Genomic DNA, 18133 nt, shown 5'->3' on the forward strand with positions numbered 1-18133 from the left:
TATTTGATCTTTTGGGTTATTATTTTAAATACTTGCACAAAGAATCATCTCCTTAGAATTTCCTCTTGTGGCTGGTCATGGTAGAGTCACGCCTTGATTTCTACCACAGGGAATTTCTAGAATGTCTTTGGATTAGTCAGAGCTCCAATATTTAAACCCCGAAAAACCTTGTAGCAAAAATGAGTCTTCATTGTGCTGCTGTTTTAAGACTCAAAGTTTCTGCAGCTTTTATTGCAGCCAAAATGGAGGTAAAAGCGGACAGCACCTTTTAGCATCATGTCTCCAGTGCAGGGGGAGCGCCAGAACTGGTAGTGGAGTTAGCTGGAAGTCATTTTATCAGTATTTGAACCTTCAGCCACCACTTTGCCTGTGATGAAGCTAAACTTGTGTCCTGCAGTGGGCTGGGTTAGTTCGCTGTTGATACAGTGACCTTGTTACTCACTGTGCTCCATGGTTACCCTGAAGCTGTGAATCATAGAGTGTAAATATCAAATGTCAGTGTCTCTATTTTTCTCTCTTGGTCACTCTCTTTGCAGGTGTTCAGAACGGACCTGATCACTGCCATGAAGTTACATGACTCCTTCCAGCTGAACCCTGATGAATACTATGTGCTGGCAGACCCCTGGAGGCAGGAGTGGGAAAAGGGAGTTCAGGTGCCAGTTAGCCCAGGGACCATCCCCGAACCCGTAGCCAGGTATAGTTTGGAGGAATGCAAACAAATGCACATACGTTTATGCTAGCAGCTTATGTCTACGTTGCCTTGGCTTCTTGAGCTTTATTCCACAGTGACTAGCTAGAAAGGTCTTGGTTCTCAGAGGCAAAGAGCAACCTGCCTTGCTTTTTGAATGGTCGGAGCGGTCAAGAGTCAGGCCTGTTCTGACTGTGTGTTGAAATATGAATGTCAGAGAATCATTTTTGGCATTACATTAGGGTGGAGTGTGATGACAGAACCTTAAAAATAGCTTCTATTTTTAAGCCCAGACTTGACCTCACTCAGCGTTGCTGGGAGAGCCCTTGTCTGCTGTTTCTTGTGCTTAGTTCCAAGCCATAGGTTCCTTTCAAGGAACAGTTAGACAAGCCAGATTTAAGGGCTAGAGAAAATACAGCATTTATTTTGGTTTCATTTATTTTGGTTATTTTTTTGGTGTTTTCATTTACTAACTTAGGAAATTGTTTGTTGTACAACAATTCAGCTGTTTTAAGAACCATCCAGATGTGCATGTAACGAAGTAAATTAATGTGAGATTTTCTAGCTCTTATCCAAGAAACCCTTATTTTCCTTACCTTGTTTGTTACGCTTACTGTTTTTTGTTTGAGATTAAACAGTACAGTTGTAAGGGCAGGAGCGTGCTGCAGCCCATCTATCTATTTTATGCTTAGTTGGGACTGGAGTTGGAGAAAGTTGGAAGAAGAAGGATTATTGCCATTTAATCATACTAGATCTCTTTGTGTAAGTCCAGGCTGGCTCATAAGGTGTTACAAAATGACCCACCAGTGCCGGTGGGGCCAAAACAGCCCAATCTCTGATACATAGCAAAAAATTCTGGGTGGTGCTATACTGCTTCTGTTAGGTCTGCATCTGCCAGCTTTCACCTTGGAGTAGGGGACTACAGGAATGTTTGTTAGCCCTTTGTGTGTGCTGTGCAGCAGCCTGCAGACCACTGTACAGCCCTACTAGGTCTGTACAATGAGGAACTTACCTGCACATCAGGTAGACCCTTCCCTTCCCTCTCCTTCTGAAGGATTGGATCTGGAGCTCCAAGGAGAACTTGGCATTTTCCTCTCTGCTGTGCAGTTTAGAACATGGGATGTACTGTTTCCCTGCAGTGCTTGTAGCCTGCTCCACACTGACCTCACCCAGTCCCTGCATAAATGCGCACACGTCATACATGTGTGCACATACTGTCTTCTCCCCACTGCTTTCTCTTTCAAGCATCTCCCAAGGCTGCAGGAGGGCCAGGAGACCTGTGGACTTTAGCAGAGGGAGACCTTCCAGGGGATCCCCACCTCGTGTCTTTCAGGGAGGTGGTTTGGTGGCTATATCAGCTCCAGGTGCTCACTTAGAGAGCTTTTCTCTGCCAATGGCCAACAGGGATGTGACTCCAAATTTAAGACATAAAAGGAGTTAGAGAAAGAAGGTGCCCACAGCTGTAGGTATCAGCCCAGAAGGCACCACTCTTCTTCAGTTGCTGAGCTGTCTTGTATGGTCCAACTGGTGAGCACCTGCTGGTCAGAGTGGCCCTCTGATGCCTGATTATTACCCTGTTTGCCCCCTCACAAAACACTTGGAGAGCTCAGCTGTGGTGGTGCTAGAGTGCTGGAACTGTTGTGCCTGGCTTTGGGAGGGGAGGGAGGTGTTCTGCAAATGGAATCAGCAATAGACAAATAGTAGCTGGTGTAGAACAGAAGAAAAATACAGTACGGATAGCTGATGCTAATGAGGTACATAATAGGAATAGAAGGTTTTGGCCTTGTAGCGACTGGTCAGGGCAGCAAGAGTAGGTCCGGAGGGGTGGAGCAAGCAAGTCTGTGTGGTGATTCAATGCAAGCATGCAGTCAGATAGATAATTCAGTTGGATGTGGTTTTTGGTATGTAGTAAATGTTGCTTTTTTTAACTTCTTTCTCTCATAAAAATAAATAGATGAAGGTAATTTGTTCTGAAGCCAAACTATCTGTGCTTACTCCTTCTGTGCCACTACAGTGGTATTTAAACAGCATGTACAGGGTGCTACTCAGAGATGATGACTTCTGCATGGAGAGGTACTGGGGAAGGAGTTTATGGTACAGAAGATTCAGAGAGCAGTGCCCATTTGAAAGTAAATTCTCTGTGAGATGTAGTAGTCTGTAATATTTTAATACTGTGCAGTGTGACCCAGAACAGTTTGGGCAGTACGGTTAGCCTGGCAGGGTCATTCCGATTCATATTCTTCCTCAGTCACCTCCTGCACCTCAGAAGCCCCAAGTTCAGCATTTGTCTCTTGCCCACCATTTCTCAGACTGTTGTCGAAATAAGCTAGATGAGGGGAGGGTTTAGGGCTGTGCAGGAGGCTGAAATAGGTAGTTCTGAGTTCTGAGATCAGATACAGTAGAGACAGGCCAGGGTCTTCTGGTAGGAGGAATTAATATGCTAGAGCTCAGATGAGGGCAAAATAGTGTGGAGGATGTCCTGCTTGTTGTGGAGCTTCAGCTATTCCCAGCAGAAAGTTGTGTCTACATGGAGTGGTGCTATCTGCTCCCTTGTAGCACTAGAGCAGAAAAAAGTCATCAGCACTAGTGCTGCAGGAGGCAGTCATTTGGCAGCGTGGCCTGTCGCTCCTGAGGTATCAACGTTACATCGTGAAGTGGGTTTCATCCAAACTGAATTTCAGTGTGCGCAGTTCACTAAGAGGAGGTGCAGTGTCCTCTGCTGAGAGAAACGTGCTGCAGGTGGACTGCCAGAGGTATCTTGCTGTTTGGAGGCAAGTCACCAGCTTGCTGGTAGAATGACAGCTGTCTGTTGTGAATGGGGCGGTTTTGCCCCCAGCTCCTGGCTTTGCAAACTTAGGGCATTGCAGGAATCTGACCTAGAACAAGTACGTGCTGTAGGTACTTTACTGTTTCCTGAACCAGTGCTTGTGGTTGAACAAAATTTCAGTTGGCTTGCAGCTAAATAGTTGGTTGTTGGCCAGCTGAAGCCTTCAAAACCTGAGAGAAGGTAGTTTCAGCAGCAGCTGATTAGTATTTGTGCTTGGCCCAGCATGACATGAGTGACTGTGAAAGAGGAAATGCAGACCCAGGATGCCAGAGCTTGGATCTGCTGGGTAAGTGAAGGTGAAGCTAGTACAAGTTACTGATTCTCTGTGGAAAGGTCTTCTGAATTTCACAGAGATAGCAATTCTGTAGCTACACACCCATACAAAAAAAATTTGGAAGTAACATACTGTAAGAAAGTAAACTTCAAATGGAGCAGGAAATACTACTTTTTTTCTTGAATTTTCTTGATCTTGGTATTGAAATTAAACAACGATTTTTAAAAAAGTCTTAAAACAGAGTTTAACATCTGTGTATATGGCAGCCATCAGTACATAAATACAGTGTTCCTACTCTAGCTTTAAACAAGTGTGAGTTTCAGGTAAGAGTAAGCATAGCTCTGGCCTTTAATCTTTTAATTTTATTAAGAATTCTGGTAATGAATTGGGTTTCTAGATAACCCCAATTAATTCCTTACAATACCGCCAATCCATTACGGAAGTGCACTGTACTGTTTTCTCTTCCCATCTCTGGTGCAGGATGATTGCCTAGATGGTTAGGTGGTTGTGGATGATTGTTAGTCACTTAGAATGAGGCATTTTGAATTCTCTAGAAACAAGTCTCTCAGCAAGCCAGCATGCCTGACGTCTGCTTGTCTGTTTGTTTTAGGATTGTGTCTGAGACGAAAGCTGTCACGTTCACGCGTCCCAGGAAGTATATTGTTTCGTCAGGTTCGGAGCCTCCAGAGCTGGGCTATGTTGACATTCGAACCTTAGCAGACAGCGTGTGTCGCTACGATCTCAATGATGTGGACGTAGCATGGTTGCAGCTTGCCAACGAAGAATTCAAAGAAATGGGTGAGTAATGAGTGCTTGTGGTTTTGTTGCCTTTTTTTTTTTTTTTTAAAGCTGCCAATCTTAAGAATTCTAGAGAGGGCAGCAGTGGGAAGAGATGGTAGAGATATGAAGAGAGAGTAATCATACGAACAGGGAATGAGTAAGGAATTCCTGCAGTGATTTATTGGAGGAACCTCCCAAAGCTTACTGTGACTGTGTGCTGCAGTTCCGAAGCAGGAAGAGGAGCTGTCACAAGGGGAGCAACTGTTCCCTTCTCCACAGGATGGCTTGTGGGTGGGAAGGGGCGGGGGAGCAAGGCAGGAACAGAAACGTTTCTTTGGTAAGGTGTGTGCTTCAGGAGAAGATTTCAGTGGAATTGAAGAGGATGTAAGTCAGCACAGAACTTCTACCACATTGTTTAGGTAGGGGAGAAGATGCTGTGCCAGGTGGAAGAGGTTTGGACATGTTGGTGAACACTGTTTGATTTTTGTTTTAACATTGTGGCAGTTCCCTGCTTTGGGTTACAGTTTAGCCATAAGGGTTTTACCTGGCTGTAGCCCATACATGGCATGGCTCAAGACCTGGCAAACCACAGTCTCACCACTTATATTTAAAAGTTTCTCCTTTTTAACCCCCATATGGAGGAAACGGATGACCCAGCCTTGACTTGGTCTGTTACCCAAGCCTTTTTTCCAGCTCTCAAGTCAGGCCTGCTCAGGTTTAGTGTTGGGCTTAGATGATTTCAAAAGAGTTCACAATTTGAGAGTTTAGGTTACCTTTCCAGTTACCTTCAGGGAAACAGCGGCAGCAAGTCCCCTTAGGTTTCTTCAAAGAAAACTTAAAAATACTTTTTATGACTTGTAAGTGATATTCATCTATTCAGTGTAGATAATCCCCTATGTCTGTCTTTTGCCAAAAGCAGAGGAGGGCTACCACAGTGCTACACTGGGGGGCGAGTAGCGTTAGTGGGGACATGCACACGAGAGGGGCTCCTCCTTGTGCAGATCTGTACCTGTGTGTGAAGCCCTGTGGTAGCCATTCTGCTACACCAACAGAACCTTCAAAAATAGACATTGCACATGAAACACTGAACAGCTGGAATTGGACAGATCTGATCTTCAGTGTTGTGTTTTGGTGTAGTTTCTAGTAGTTCGTCTGCTCTAAATCTTTACCCACTGAGTTGCGCTGTCCGGAGAGGGACGGCAGTGCTCCTGCCGGTACCAGGCAGGACATCGTGGGCCTTGAAACACATACCTGGGTGCTCTGTCAGACACTGCACTCTGCAGATACTATTAAGGGGCATTTGAAATGTTTCCTGATCTGCAGTTGCAGCGCTTCCTTTATGGTGTCCCTGCAGCTGTGAATTCCTGTGTTTTCTTTGATACCTGTTGGAGTGCTTCAGGTACTGAAAATGTATATTCTGTCTTTAAAAGAACAAATGTAAACATTTGAACTGAAGCCTCAGCCTCTTGATTCCCTTTTTTTACCCTTATAAATGCACAGTCAGTGACATAGCTCTAAGGGTTTTTTATAAAGTGATAGCAATTGTGAGGTTAGAATTTCATTACAAACTGGTTTAAGACCTGCCATCATCTGCTTTGCTGGTGCAGTATTTCTGGGCTGCAGGGCAAAATTCACTCTCTTTCCTCAGCAGGATTTTGGATGTTCCCTCTTGCTACCTCTCAGCTGCTCAGTTTGGGTAGTGAGGGATGCAGTGATCTCTGCTGCAAGGATTTGCCTGTCAGTAAGGGAGGCTGCAAGTACTTTTGTACAGTGTTTGTCTTCTGATCTGGGCGAGCTGGGGAGGTTTTTTCTTCTTCATGTTGTGGAATCTGTGGCTCAGTTATTCACAGGGAGAGCCGAAAGGAGGATTTTCTTGTTAAAACACACATCGTGAGGTTGCCATCTTCTGTATGTCACAGTAAACGTTAGGTATTGGGAATTAGACCAAAAGTGGGATATCCTAATCCTCATCCTACTTCATTGTAGTGATTTAAGAAGTTCATGTGCTAAACTGACTTTGTGAAAGGAAAATAATTGTTTCAGTAGCATAGCTTTCTTGGTTTCACAGGCGTTTGTGTGGCATGATTTTGTGGTAAAGGTTGGTGTAGTATAACTTGGAAGTATTACAGCCAGTTCCTTGTCACGGCAAGTGAGAGATGGAAGACAGAGGGGGAAGCGCCGTGGGTTTTTTTGATATTTTTCTTGCTGCTTCCGTGATAGATACTTTTTCAGATCTGTAACAGTAATGTAATATAATGAACAAATTTGAATTATAGAATACCATAATATAATGAGCCTGTAGCTGTGGTGTCATGAATAATTTTCTGATGCATGCTGTTTGAAAAGACCAAATCCCAGATTAGATGTTGCATTTATTTATTTATTGTCCCAGATTTGATGTTGCATTTCTTACAAATGTTTTCCACTTTTTAAAACAAACTAATTTATTGGTGTAGCGGGTTCTGATGGAGACCTCAGTTGGGATTGCACCCTGTTGGGTTGGAACTTGTGAAAAAAGAGCAACTGTTGTTAGAAATTGCGTTTGCTCCAAATATGACAGCAGATTTGTCATTGACTTTCCCCCCCTCTGCCCCCATCACTTTTGGTTCAAAAAACACTCAAATCTTTCACCAAAGAGTCAACATCTGGGTTGCAAAATTGAAGCAAAAGCCATAGACAGTGCTGTCCCAGAAGGAAAAATGAGAACAACACCAGGAAGCCAAAATCAGTTCCTGAGTTTTTCTCAGGATTTTGAAAGATTGGTTTGGATACTCTGCTTCTGTTATGACTTTCACTTTTTTTTTTTACCGTTTCCCTAGTTTATGCTGGAATAGGCATGATTGTCTAGGAATGACATGTTTATGTGTGGGCGTTGTCTGTATTTGCTCAGCTGTTAAAAAAGAAGCTGGAGTTGTGTGTGGTGGTGGTTATAACTCTTTCAGTAAGTAACAACTCTGGTTTCCCAGGGATGCCTGAGCTGGACGAGTACACGATGGAAAGGGTCATAGAGGACTTCGAACAGCGATGCTATGATAACATGAATCACGCTATCGAGACGGAAGAAGGACTTGGGATTGAATATGATGAAGATGTTGTCTGTGACGTCTGTCAGTCTCCAGATGGAGAAGACGGCAATGAAATGGTGTTCTGTGACAAATGCAATATTTGTGTGCACCAGGTATGGCAGCTGGGGCACAGTGTGGGGGTGTAGGGGTGGTGACAGAAACTTTTCCAAACCATTAAAGATAACAGGTTAGATTTTTTCCAGTGGCAGACATTGATCTGTTAAGTTGTTGCAGAGTTCTCTGTTGAGCAGGGGGATGCATTCAGGAAGTATGTAATTGAGAAGGAGAACTGTGACATGCAATTCTAGAAATGTCATGCTAGGAGGGTTAAAAGTGGTATTGTGTAAGCGTGAAGGAAGTTACAAGGTGAGGAATTGCCTCCCCAAAACATACACGTGTATTGTTGTACGTTCTCACCTGGTCACTTACCTTGCTGTGTTCTTTTCCTCTCTTTCTGCACACTTCTGGGGCCAACACACCTTTAGTATCAGCAACTTAGGCTCAGCAGAGAAGGGGAAGAAAGAACTTTGAGGCAATCAGTAGGGACACAGGTAGGACTTACTAGTTAATTTAATGGAGAACCTACTGACCTGAGCTGAGCTAATGAAGCACTGTTATGTGCCACCTTTTTGTGGCAGTTAAGAAGTCGTCTTAGCAGGAAAGAACAGACAGAATTTTAGCGTATCTGTTTCTGTGGATGCTTCTTACTGTGGCAGATGCCTTCCTATCAGCATGTCCTTCCTTCCCAGCTTTAAGAAGTTTGCTTTGTCATTCAGTGTTCAGAAAACTCTGTTGTCCAGTGAGCAAGAATGGCATTTTCTTGCATGTGTTACTTCAATTCATTTGTACTAATGATAAAGAAATAGGGCTATGACAGCTGTAAGGTACAGATGGCTGTCTTGCAAGATACTCAGAGTAAAGTGGACGTTTTTAGACCCATAGCGGTTCTCTGATCCTTAGTCTCTGATCACATCAAATCTGAAACTTAAGAGGGCTAAAATTGACAGTAATTTGGATGGAGGTCTCCATAAAGATACAATCTTCTGAAAAAAATGATCTTAATTAGTTGCTGTTCTGCACTTTTCTCTCTGAATAAGTAAACCCCAGTGCTTTGGAATAACATTGAGTAGTGCACAGCAGAGCTCTTGAGTTTGTGGTTCTTGCTTTTTGAGTTAGTCAGTTGCCAGAAGTCCCAGCCTTTTGGATACAGTCCAGTTCCTGCTACTTGCAGTCTTTGTGATACTGAACTTCATGCTAGCTCACTGCTGGCAGGGCTGTCTGTCGGGAGTCCTCTTGCTCTTTGGGCTGGCAAACACATTCTTCTTTTTCCCAATTGAAGTGGGCAGAGGTTTTTTGCCTAACAGCTGGTCATGACTTCTGCTCCTTTCACTGAAAGATCATTTTGGGGAATGAATGGGTAATGTGGTTGGCTGAGTTTATGAAAGAGTCCCAAGATCCTCCACAAGCTAACATTTCTGTAGTGTTAGAAATTCCGTAAAGAACATTTTGGAGTTGTGAGAGGCTATGTGTAAGCAGCTAAAAAGTAACAGAAGTGCATGTTGTTTCCTTTGTTTTTTTCCCTTTTCTGTAAATGGGAATACAGGCGTGTTACGGGATCCTGAAGGTGCCGGAAGGCAGCTGGCTGTGCAGGACCTGCGCGCTTGGTGTTCAGCCCAAGTGTTTGCTCTGTCCCAAGAAGGGTGGTGCCATGAAGCCGACCCGGAGTGGCACCAAGTGGGTCCACGTTAGCTGTGCTCTGTGGATTCCAGAGGTACGTGCTGCTCCTCCGGGAGTTTGGGGCTGCAGTGATTCTGGGAGAGAACAAATCCATCAGAAACACTGTTCAACCTAGTGCGTGTTGCTAAATGAGTGTAGCATCTATATGGTACTTTTTAGGGAGACAGTAGAAAAGATTTTCAGTTGGATGTAAAGTCTGGCAGGATGAAGCATCATCTGTAAAGAAAGTAATTACATTACCTTTATCAACCAAAATTAGGCCTCAAAAATTAGGCCTTTGCTGCGGGCAAAGCTCATTTAACAAGCACACAAAGTACTGTTTTATTTTGTAAACGGAGCATTAAAGGTGAATCAGGAAGGTTTAGATGTGACAGTGAGAATTCCTGTGGGGTCTCATAATCAGAAGATTCAGCCTGCATGATAATTTTAAATTGGAGGGCTTCACCTTGAAACTGATTTGTTCATGCAGTAAGGAACTGACTTTAAAAAAGGAATTTTGATTTTTTTAGTTCCTTATAAACTGAGGAACTTGGAACATGCTAATTTTGCATACACAGAAGGAATTTGATTTGACCTTGACAGGCTGGAGAGATGGGCCCATGCAAACCTCATGAAGTTCAAAAAGGCCAAGTGCAAGGTCCTGCACATGGGTTGGGGCAGTCCCAAGCACCAGTACAGGCTGGGTCATGAGTGGATTGAGAGCAGCCCTGCAGAGAAGGACTTGGGGTATTAGTGGGTGGAAAAGTGACTGTGAGCCAGCAATGTGCACTCACAGCCCAGAAAGCCAAGCACATCCTGGGCTGCATCAAGAGCAGTGTGGCCAGCAGGTCGAGGGAGGGGATTCTCCCCCTCTACTCTACTCTCCTGAGACCCCACCTGCAGTGCTGTGTCCAGCTCTGGGAGCCCCAACATCAGAAGGACATGGACCTGCTTGAGCGGGCCCAGAGGAGGCCACGAGGATGATCAGGGGCTGGAGCACCTCCCTTATGAGGACAGGCTGAGAGGGTTGGGGTTGTTCAGCCTGGAGAAGAGAAGGCTCCAGGGAGACCTTATAGCGGCCTTCCAGTACTTAAAGGGGGCTACAGGAAAGCTGGGGAGGGACTCTTTATCAGGGGGTGTAGGGATAGGACAAGGGGTAATGGTTTTAAACTGAAAGAGGGTAAATTTAGATTAGATCTAAGGAAGAAATTCCTCCCTGTGAGGGTGGTGAGGCACTGGCACAGGTTTCCCAGAGCAGCTGTGGCTGCCCCCTCCCTGGCAGTGTTCAAGGCCAGGTTGGACGGGGCTTTGAGCAACCTGGTCTAGTGGAAGGTGTCCCTGCCCGTGGCAGGGGGGTGGAACTAGATGGTCTTTAAGGTCCCTTCCAACCCACACTACTCTGATCTGTTCAATAAAATTGTTTCTCTTTTCAATCATGGGTGTAATAGTAACTCTGTTTTTTAACCTTTTTTCTCTCAGGTGAGCATTGGAAGTCCAGAAAAAATGGAGCCCATTACAAAGGTTTCTCACATTCCCAGCAGTAGATGGGCACTGGTGTGCAGCCTTTGTAATGAAAAAGTTGGAGCTTCTATACAGGTAAATTTAATCACACAAATATCTGTGTGTTTTATTTGGTCAGTGTTTAGTAGATACACAAAATGTGTATCCTCAGTAAACTTTCTTTGATTTCATGTTTGTTACTATGGACTTAATTGCACACAAAGTGCTTTTGAATGTTAGTGTGCTCTTACTTTCTACTAAAATTTTAATAATAATAGCCAGATCATTCTATAAGATGTCCTAATTTGTTGATACGTTTATTAATACACTGAAGTAAAACTTAGATGTTGTTGAGTAGAGGAAAAAAGCTATATTTTTGTGATGTTCCACATACGAAAATGAAGTCTGATAACTGAAAGCTTCTGTGCTGAAACTTATCTGCTAGTCCCTCTTCAGTGACTTGTAAGACAGGTTGGATATTTCAAGGGGAGTTGCGTATCTCCTGTAACAACCTGAGCATGCCCAGCTCTCAGAGAAGTCAGTGGAAGTGAACATCTTCACTTTGATGGTAAAGCTAGCTGTAGCTTTGAATTTCTCATTTTAGGTACTACTTAACATTGGCCTGTTCTGGCTGTAACTATATTCTGTAACTGTTTTATTGTTGGTCCAGCTTTTAAGTTGCTGAGGAGAACATCTGATCATTTAATATTAGGCGTTTTGAGCAGTAGGAAAGAAACAGGTTGTTTGGTCTGCCCTGAGATTTGAGCAAGCCAAAAGTTGAGGAAATGAGCCCTATTTTCCCCAGTGGTTGTGGGTAGATTCTGGAGCTCCCGGTGTTTCTAAGGGGAAAAAATCCACCTGGGTGTGTTTCCCAGCTCATGCTGCTGTAGCAGCAGTGCCACATTATCATTCTGCTTCTGGTACTCCCTTGAGCTCAGGGATGATGACTGCCTGTAACAGCAAGATGGGGCAGAATCAAAACAAATGTCTAGTCTTCATAGTTCCAAAAAGAATGATTTCCGTATGCAATAAATAATTAAACTATAAAGCCAGCACTATAAAGCCATTTGTTTCATACCAACAACTCACATTCTTGGGCGTGTGCCAGTTTGTCTCATTGCATACTTCTGAAATTCTCTCTGCAGTTTCAATTGGATTTGGATTCAGCCTTTCTCACCGTAGCCTGTGAATGGTCGCTGTTAAACAACTGAATTGATTTGCACCAGAGCGTTTCAGACTGGGCAGGGTGGTTTCATGTGCCTATTTATATTGGTTGTTAGCTCTAAAGCACTTGCAGATCTTTACAGTGGAAAATCACTCAGAAATATTAAATAATATTTCTAAGCACAATTTTAAAATCTCGAGAGATTGAGAAAAGACATTACCAAGCCCCAGATTTTTGGAAGAGGAGATACTCAGTTTCCTGAGACATAAGACAAAACGTTGATCTACCTTACTGGAGAACAAATGATGAGAGCAAGGACAGGTGACCCACTCGGAGCAGTGTTGTGATTGTGTAGAAAAAGACAATAAAATGTAGCTTAGTATTCTGGTAACATTCTTCATCTACTTCAAAATGATCCTCAGAAAGCTCCCTGAGACAGGAAGATACTACTGTCTCGTAAGAAGTCGAGCTCTTTGTTTTGTGGCTAGCCTAATGTTACAGGATCCATGATGGTAAGAGCAGCATTAAGACATAGAAATTTCTGAAGTCCTACACTTTTTTGAAATTAGGTTTTATCCATTTCCTTTTTTCCTCTGCTCTGAGTCATTTGATGAGGTTGCCAGAAAAAGTTGTAAACCAGCAATGCAGCAGTAGTTCCAGTGAAACCTATCAGTCCGTTTCCATTTAAGGAATATATGAAATAGTAAATGTTAAGTAGAGAAAATAAATCTGTCCACAGCATATAAATCTGCGATTGTAATACCTCCTTGCAGAGCTGTCCCCTTCCTCTTGGCCGCTGTTACATAGTTGAAACTGTTTTGTCCATTCTCCAGAGCTCTTCTGAGGGGTAACTTCCAGCAGGTGAAGTTGAGCACTTGAGTATTTATGGATGTTGGTGTGCAGGGGAGAGGGGGTATCCTTCCGTATCTCTTCTCATCCCACCTGTCCCCTTCTGGTGACGACACAGGTTGACAGGCAGGCATGATGGCTGCCACTTCAGGCAATTCTATATTTGAAATTATGGGGGAGACACAAAAAGATTACAGTTTTGCCTGACATTTTATAGGAGTTGTGTAAATCTTGGTATCATTAAAGCTAGCAGTGAGAAGTATTTAGATTTGTGTTGTGAGATTTTATACAGCAGAAAAGAACATTATACAAAGCCACTGCAATAGGAAGGAAGTAGCATTAGCTGGATGAACTGAGAGCGCAGGATCCTCCAGAGATGTTACGAGATGTGCACAACAATTAGGAAAGTCGGCAGCTGGAAGTATGTGTCAGGCTGGGCAGAGAGCAGCTGCAATAAGCTGGGAAAACTGAGGCTGCATATTCTCCCGGGTACAGCAGCTTTCCTTCCAGTGAGACAGGCTTTCCCCTCTTGTCCCAGTAAAACATTAGCCACACCAAGAGCTGAGTACTCTAAACGACGGCAGCTTGGAAGTTGTGGCTAAAGGACTGTCCTGCCCTGTTGGGAGTTCCAGGTGGAACAGGTGCCCTGTTTGTTAGTAAGAAAGAGAGGAAAGGGCAAAAGATGCTTTGGTATTTTTCAATTCCTTTTATATGCTGATTTTATTAAAGAAGTTTCATTTGAAACTTGTGCAGTTTAAACTCTGTTGTACCTTTATACGCCATCTGGCTGCTGAGTCGACCTGAGCAGGAAAACCCAGAGGAGAAAGATATTTGGCTCCTTTACGAAGTACTGGACAAACATCCTAGTGCGACGTGTTTCTCTTTAGGGTCAGATGACTTGGCTTAAGCATAGTTTTGTTTCTTCCTAGCTAACAGCACTAATGTTAATTTTCACTTTAAATTGTTTTCACTGGAAGCACAGGTGTGAGTTGCTACAAATGCATATGGGGGAGTGTGTGTATATACATACATATATATAGACATATTTAAACCTTTCAGTTTGTGGCTGGCAATAGCTATGACAGCATTTTGCAAGAGAAAGTTACATATAATGAAATGAAGTGCTAAATCAGCTGAACTTGTGCCCATCACACCGTGATGGCTGAGTTCACTGGGAGGGAAGAAAAATGACAAAAAATTGGATTTCCTGTTCTCCTTATCCTCCAGGTGAAGTAAAGGCTGTAGTCAGTGAAGTATCGATTGACAGTGATTTGACATTTTAAAATCTGTATAACAGGAAAAAAACATCCCCCTTGGTTGAGGCCTTTTGGGTAGCATGGGTCCAGGTACTGGGAACGACTTTTAATTAAAAGCACCAGACTGGCCTGGAGCCACCGAGGTGTTTTTCCCTCTCTGTCATGCTGGCACAGCCGAAGGGGGAACGTTTTCCTTTGTGTGATGCAGCCTTAAGCAAGTGGCTCCAGTGAGGGTAAGAAGACTCCCCTGGTGTCTTTGCTGCTTATTGAACAGCGTGATTGGGTGAGGGAGGGGTTAACCACTCCTGTCCCACTGGGCCACTTGATCATTGCCTGGCCCGAAAGCACTAAACTGTAAACCTAATGAAAAGAGAGCAAGAAATCACAGGCAGCTTAGAAACAGAGCGCGGTCTCAGGGTTGTCCTTCCAAAGCAGTCCTGGCTGCTCAGATAGTTTTAGGCAGTGTGGCTTCTTAAATTTCTATTTGATTAATTTTAATTTAATTTCCGTAGTGTTCAGTGAAGAACTGCAGAACAGCCTTTCACGTCACCTGTGCGTTTGACCGTGGCTTGGAGATGAAGACCATACTGGCAGAGAATGATGAGGTGAAATTTAAGTCTTACTGTCCCAAGCACAGCTCCTCCAAGAAAGCGGATGACGAGCCTTTCAGTGAAAGCCCGGGCCAGGAGAACGGGAACGGGATTCAGGACAGCTCTCTTCCTGCCCACATCGACCCTTTCCACACCATGGATCAAACCCAGGAGGAGGCCCACAGAGTCAGCCTCCGCAAGCAAAAGCTCCAGCAGCTGGAGGATGAGTTCTATACATTTGTGGAGTCTCTGGAAGTGGCTAAAGCGCAGCGGCTGCCTGAGGAGCCGGTGGGATTCCTTTACCAGTACTGGAAGCTGAAGAGAAAAGCCAACTTCAATAAGCCTTTGATTACCCCAAAGAAGGATGAAGAGGACAATCTGGCTAAACGGGAGCAGGATGTTCTGTTCAGAAGGTTGCAGCTCTTCACACACCTCCGGCAGGATCTCGAGCGGGTAAGCCACTGCGCTGCCGGCACTTGCGCGAGGGGCCCTGGCCTTCATCAGCTGAGCTTCCAAGCCACGCTCTCGGTTGTTGCCTTGCGTGTGGGCACTCCGTGCTGCGCCTTCATGCCCAGTTAACACTAAATTCCTACCGAGCACACCACTTTCCCTTTTCAAATAGAGGGTCGGTTCGCAGGGCCAGCAGGTCTTGCCTTGTGGTATCCAGTCTCCTTATAACTGGGTGGTTGGGTTTCTGCCTGTGCTTTTTGGCTGGTTATCACTGATGGCTGTGGCCTGTACTGCAGCCCCCAGCTGGAGCGGTTTTAGCCTTTCAGGGCTTTCTTTGCTGCTTTCATCTGCTGTGCAAGAAGGAAAAGATGATTGTGATTCGCAGCGGATCTGTTTTTCGTTGACACAGCATTGGAGGATGACATTTCACAGGACTATCTGTGTAGGAGGTTTGGGAGGCACACAATACTCCACTCAGTTAGGGCTTGAATGTTTAAAGAGCAGTTCAGTGGGATCAGTTTGGTGGTGTATCCTAAGTACATCTGAATCTGTAACGACCTGAATTCCTTCCTTTTTGGGTTAACTATTGGAGTTTTAAGATAGGTTAGAGCCAGAAAGAGTACTGAAATTATTATAGTTTTTCACGTCCTTACAGCATATGGCTCATGTAGGCCACATATGGAACCTGGCTCGGGTCCTACCTCAGCCTCAGTAACCTGTGGGTGAGCTCGAGCCTCTCTTCCAGGACAGTGTCTGGGCTTTACGTCAGGACAGCAGGTGCTCGTGTACCTACTGCATACTTTGTAAGGGATCCTGGTGGCTAATTAATCTTCTAATGAATCGTTGCAGTTTTTCTTCTGACTTTTTTTTCTAGTTCTAACTTCCAGCCCATGACCCTTTTCTAGCTCAGTGAGAGCTGTTACCTAGTATCTTGTTTCTGCTCCACATGCTCAAGATCTCTCTTAATCTTCTCTTTGATCAGCTAAATAAGTTGAGTTTGTCACTATGTTCTCTGGATCTTAAATTGCTCTGTATGTATCCTTTCCATTTTTAAGTGTGATGTCAAGACAGGATAATTCTAGTAATATTTTTAATATTTTACTACTCTGTTCCCACTGATTGTACATCCAATGTAACTTGGATGAAAAAAAAAATGTAAAAAATGGGGCCTACATTTTTTTCTCCTCTTCAAATTGGGTAGATTTGATCATGAATGACATTAGTGACAGTGTCGGCCATCTAGAAACAAATTTTGAAATCATGTCATCCAGTTCCCCTGATGGAACAGGTACCTCTGTGGACGTGACGCATCTGTTGCGCAGCTTGGGTCAGGTAAGGCCAAGAAGCAAAGGCCAAGGACTGGCTCAGGAGGGGTACCAGGCGGGATGTGTCCCTTCCAATGCCAATCCACAGAGTAAGAGAGCTCCTTGGAAGCGCTGGCTGTGCTGGGACTGGAAGCCTTACGTAGAGCAGGGCCTTGGCAAAACCCATCACACGTCTCCTCCTTCGTGGCAGTGGGAGCAGCCTACGGGGCAGGAGCCTGCAGCTGTACCCGGCTGAGCGCGGAGCCTTGGAGCACCCACCTCCACTGCTCAGCCATCCCCTCCTCTGGGGAAGAACTCACTTCTGAGCTCTGGAGAGCGGTGGTTGTGAAGCTTACACAGCTGTGGTCTCAATTAGACAGTCACAGTTTAAGGGCAGAGATGTAGTTTTTGCCTAAGAAAACCTGAGATAGTAAAAATAAATAATCATTTTGTTACTGTTCCCAGTCCCTGCCACCTCCATTGTGCCGTGGCACCAATAGTTTGGCCTGCCTACATTTTGATCAATCGTACTGCAGTGGCGTCAGAAAGACTGGTACTGGGGAATAGCTCTGCACATTTTCACACTATTAAGTATAATTTTCTGTTGTGTCTCAAACAATAAGCGACATATGGTGCTAGGCTATTTAATACTGAGTAGATTTAAGCACTTCTAGCATTTCTCTAGATTTCCTGTATCTATACATATATATATGATTCAGGTGTTTATAGATGTTACTTCTGTGCTGTGCCCCTCCCAAATCTGATGGAATAATCTCTCAGTTAAATGGTATTTAAGACTCTTCCAAGAATTGTGTTAAGAATGTTAAATTTAAACACATTACTAACGTGTTCAAATGGTGTATAGTACTTAAACTGAGTTAAGAGTACAGATTCACAACATCACAGACATGCAATTCCTGTACAACTCATCAACTTGATGTCTTCTAGGTGCGTAATCTCACTTACATGGTGACCCGAAGGGAAAAAATCAAGAGATCTGTTTGCAAAGTTCAAGAACAGATATTTAATATCTACACAAAGCAGCTGGAACAAGAAAGAGTTTCAGGTACATTTCAGTGTTCTCTTTTCACTTAAGACTGCAGGCACAAGCACCGAGAGGTTTGGTTACAGGCTACTGACTGATTTTTGAAGGACAAACAGGACCTCGTTTATTCTCATTAAAATCTTGTGTAGTCCACCATGCATCAGCAGATAGGAAGGAAAAATGAGGATGTGTCGCTGCAAGGGTGGGCACATTGCTATAGAAACTGGTAAGTCTGTGTTCTTACCACGGGGCACTGAGGGGCTCGCTGCCGTCAGCTCCTGTCTGGGGTGAGTTGTGAACAGCTCCTTACGACAGAGACCGTGACATAGAGCCAGGTGCCATGTGGTACCGAGTCAGTCGGTGGCTTATTAGCACCACTGCGTTGGTGTAGGGTACGTGCTGCTTTGTATCATAGATGCAGTTTATAGAAAGGAATTTTGGAAAGGCAGCACCCTGGTTTTAAAACTAGACATCTTTTTCTGCCTGAGCTCATTGACAGCAGCCTTTCCCAGAAGGATGAATAACTTCAAGGTTACTGCATTAACTAGATTATCCTTAGAGTATTTGGTAACTAATAAACTGTATTTTAGACAGAATCAATCAGATCCACCTGCTGGTTGCTTT

General features: G+C 44.1%; 1 protein-coding gene across 16 annotated transcripts in view; it reads left to right on the plus strand.

The window, feature by feature from the left end:
• JADE1 (jade family PHD finger 1) overlaps positions 1 to 18133 on the plus strand; it is a 60053-nt gene that overhangs the window by 37934 nt on the left and 3986 nt on the right. For 13 of the 16 annotated variants that reach the window (XM_074867300.1, XM_074867290.1, XM_074867292.1 and 10 more), the window contains exons 4-10: positions 537 to 694; positions 4400 to 4587; positions 7536 to 7747; positions 9238 to 9405; positions 10830 to 10946; positions 14633 to 15163; positions 17413 to 17530. In XM_074867300.1, the coding sequence (XP_074723401.1) occupies positions 537 to 694; positions 4400 to 4587; positions 7536 to 7747; positions 9238 to 9405; positions 10830 to 10946; positions 14633 to 15163; positions 17413 to 17530 (1492 nt within the window). Of the gene's footprint in view, positions 1 to 536; positions 695 to 3737; positions 3802 to 4399; positions 4588 to 7535; positions 7748 to 9237; positions 9406 to 10829; positions 10947 to 14632; positions 15164 to 17412; positions 17531 to 18133 lie in introns of those variants that run through there. The other 3 variants (XM_074867304.1, XM_074867307.1, XM_074867306.1) reach the window with 2 other exon arrangements.

This window comes from Strix uralensis, chromosome 4 (assembly GCF_047716275.1).
Source record: "Strix uralensis isolate ZFMK-TIS-50842 chromosome 4, bStrUra1, whole genome shotgun sequence".
In the NCBI taxonomy this organism is placed as follows: Eukaryota; Metazoa; Chordata; class Aves; order Strigiformes; family Strigidae; genus Strix; species Strix uralensis.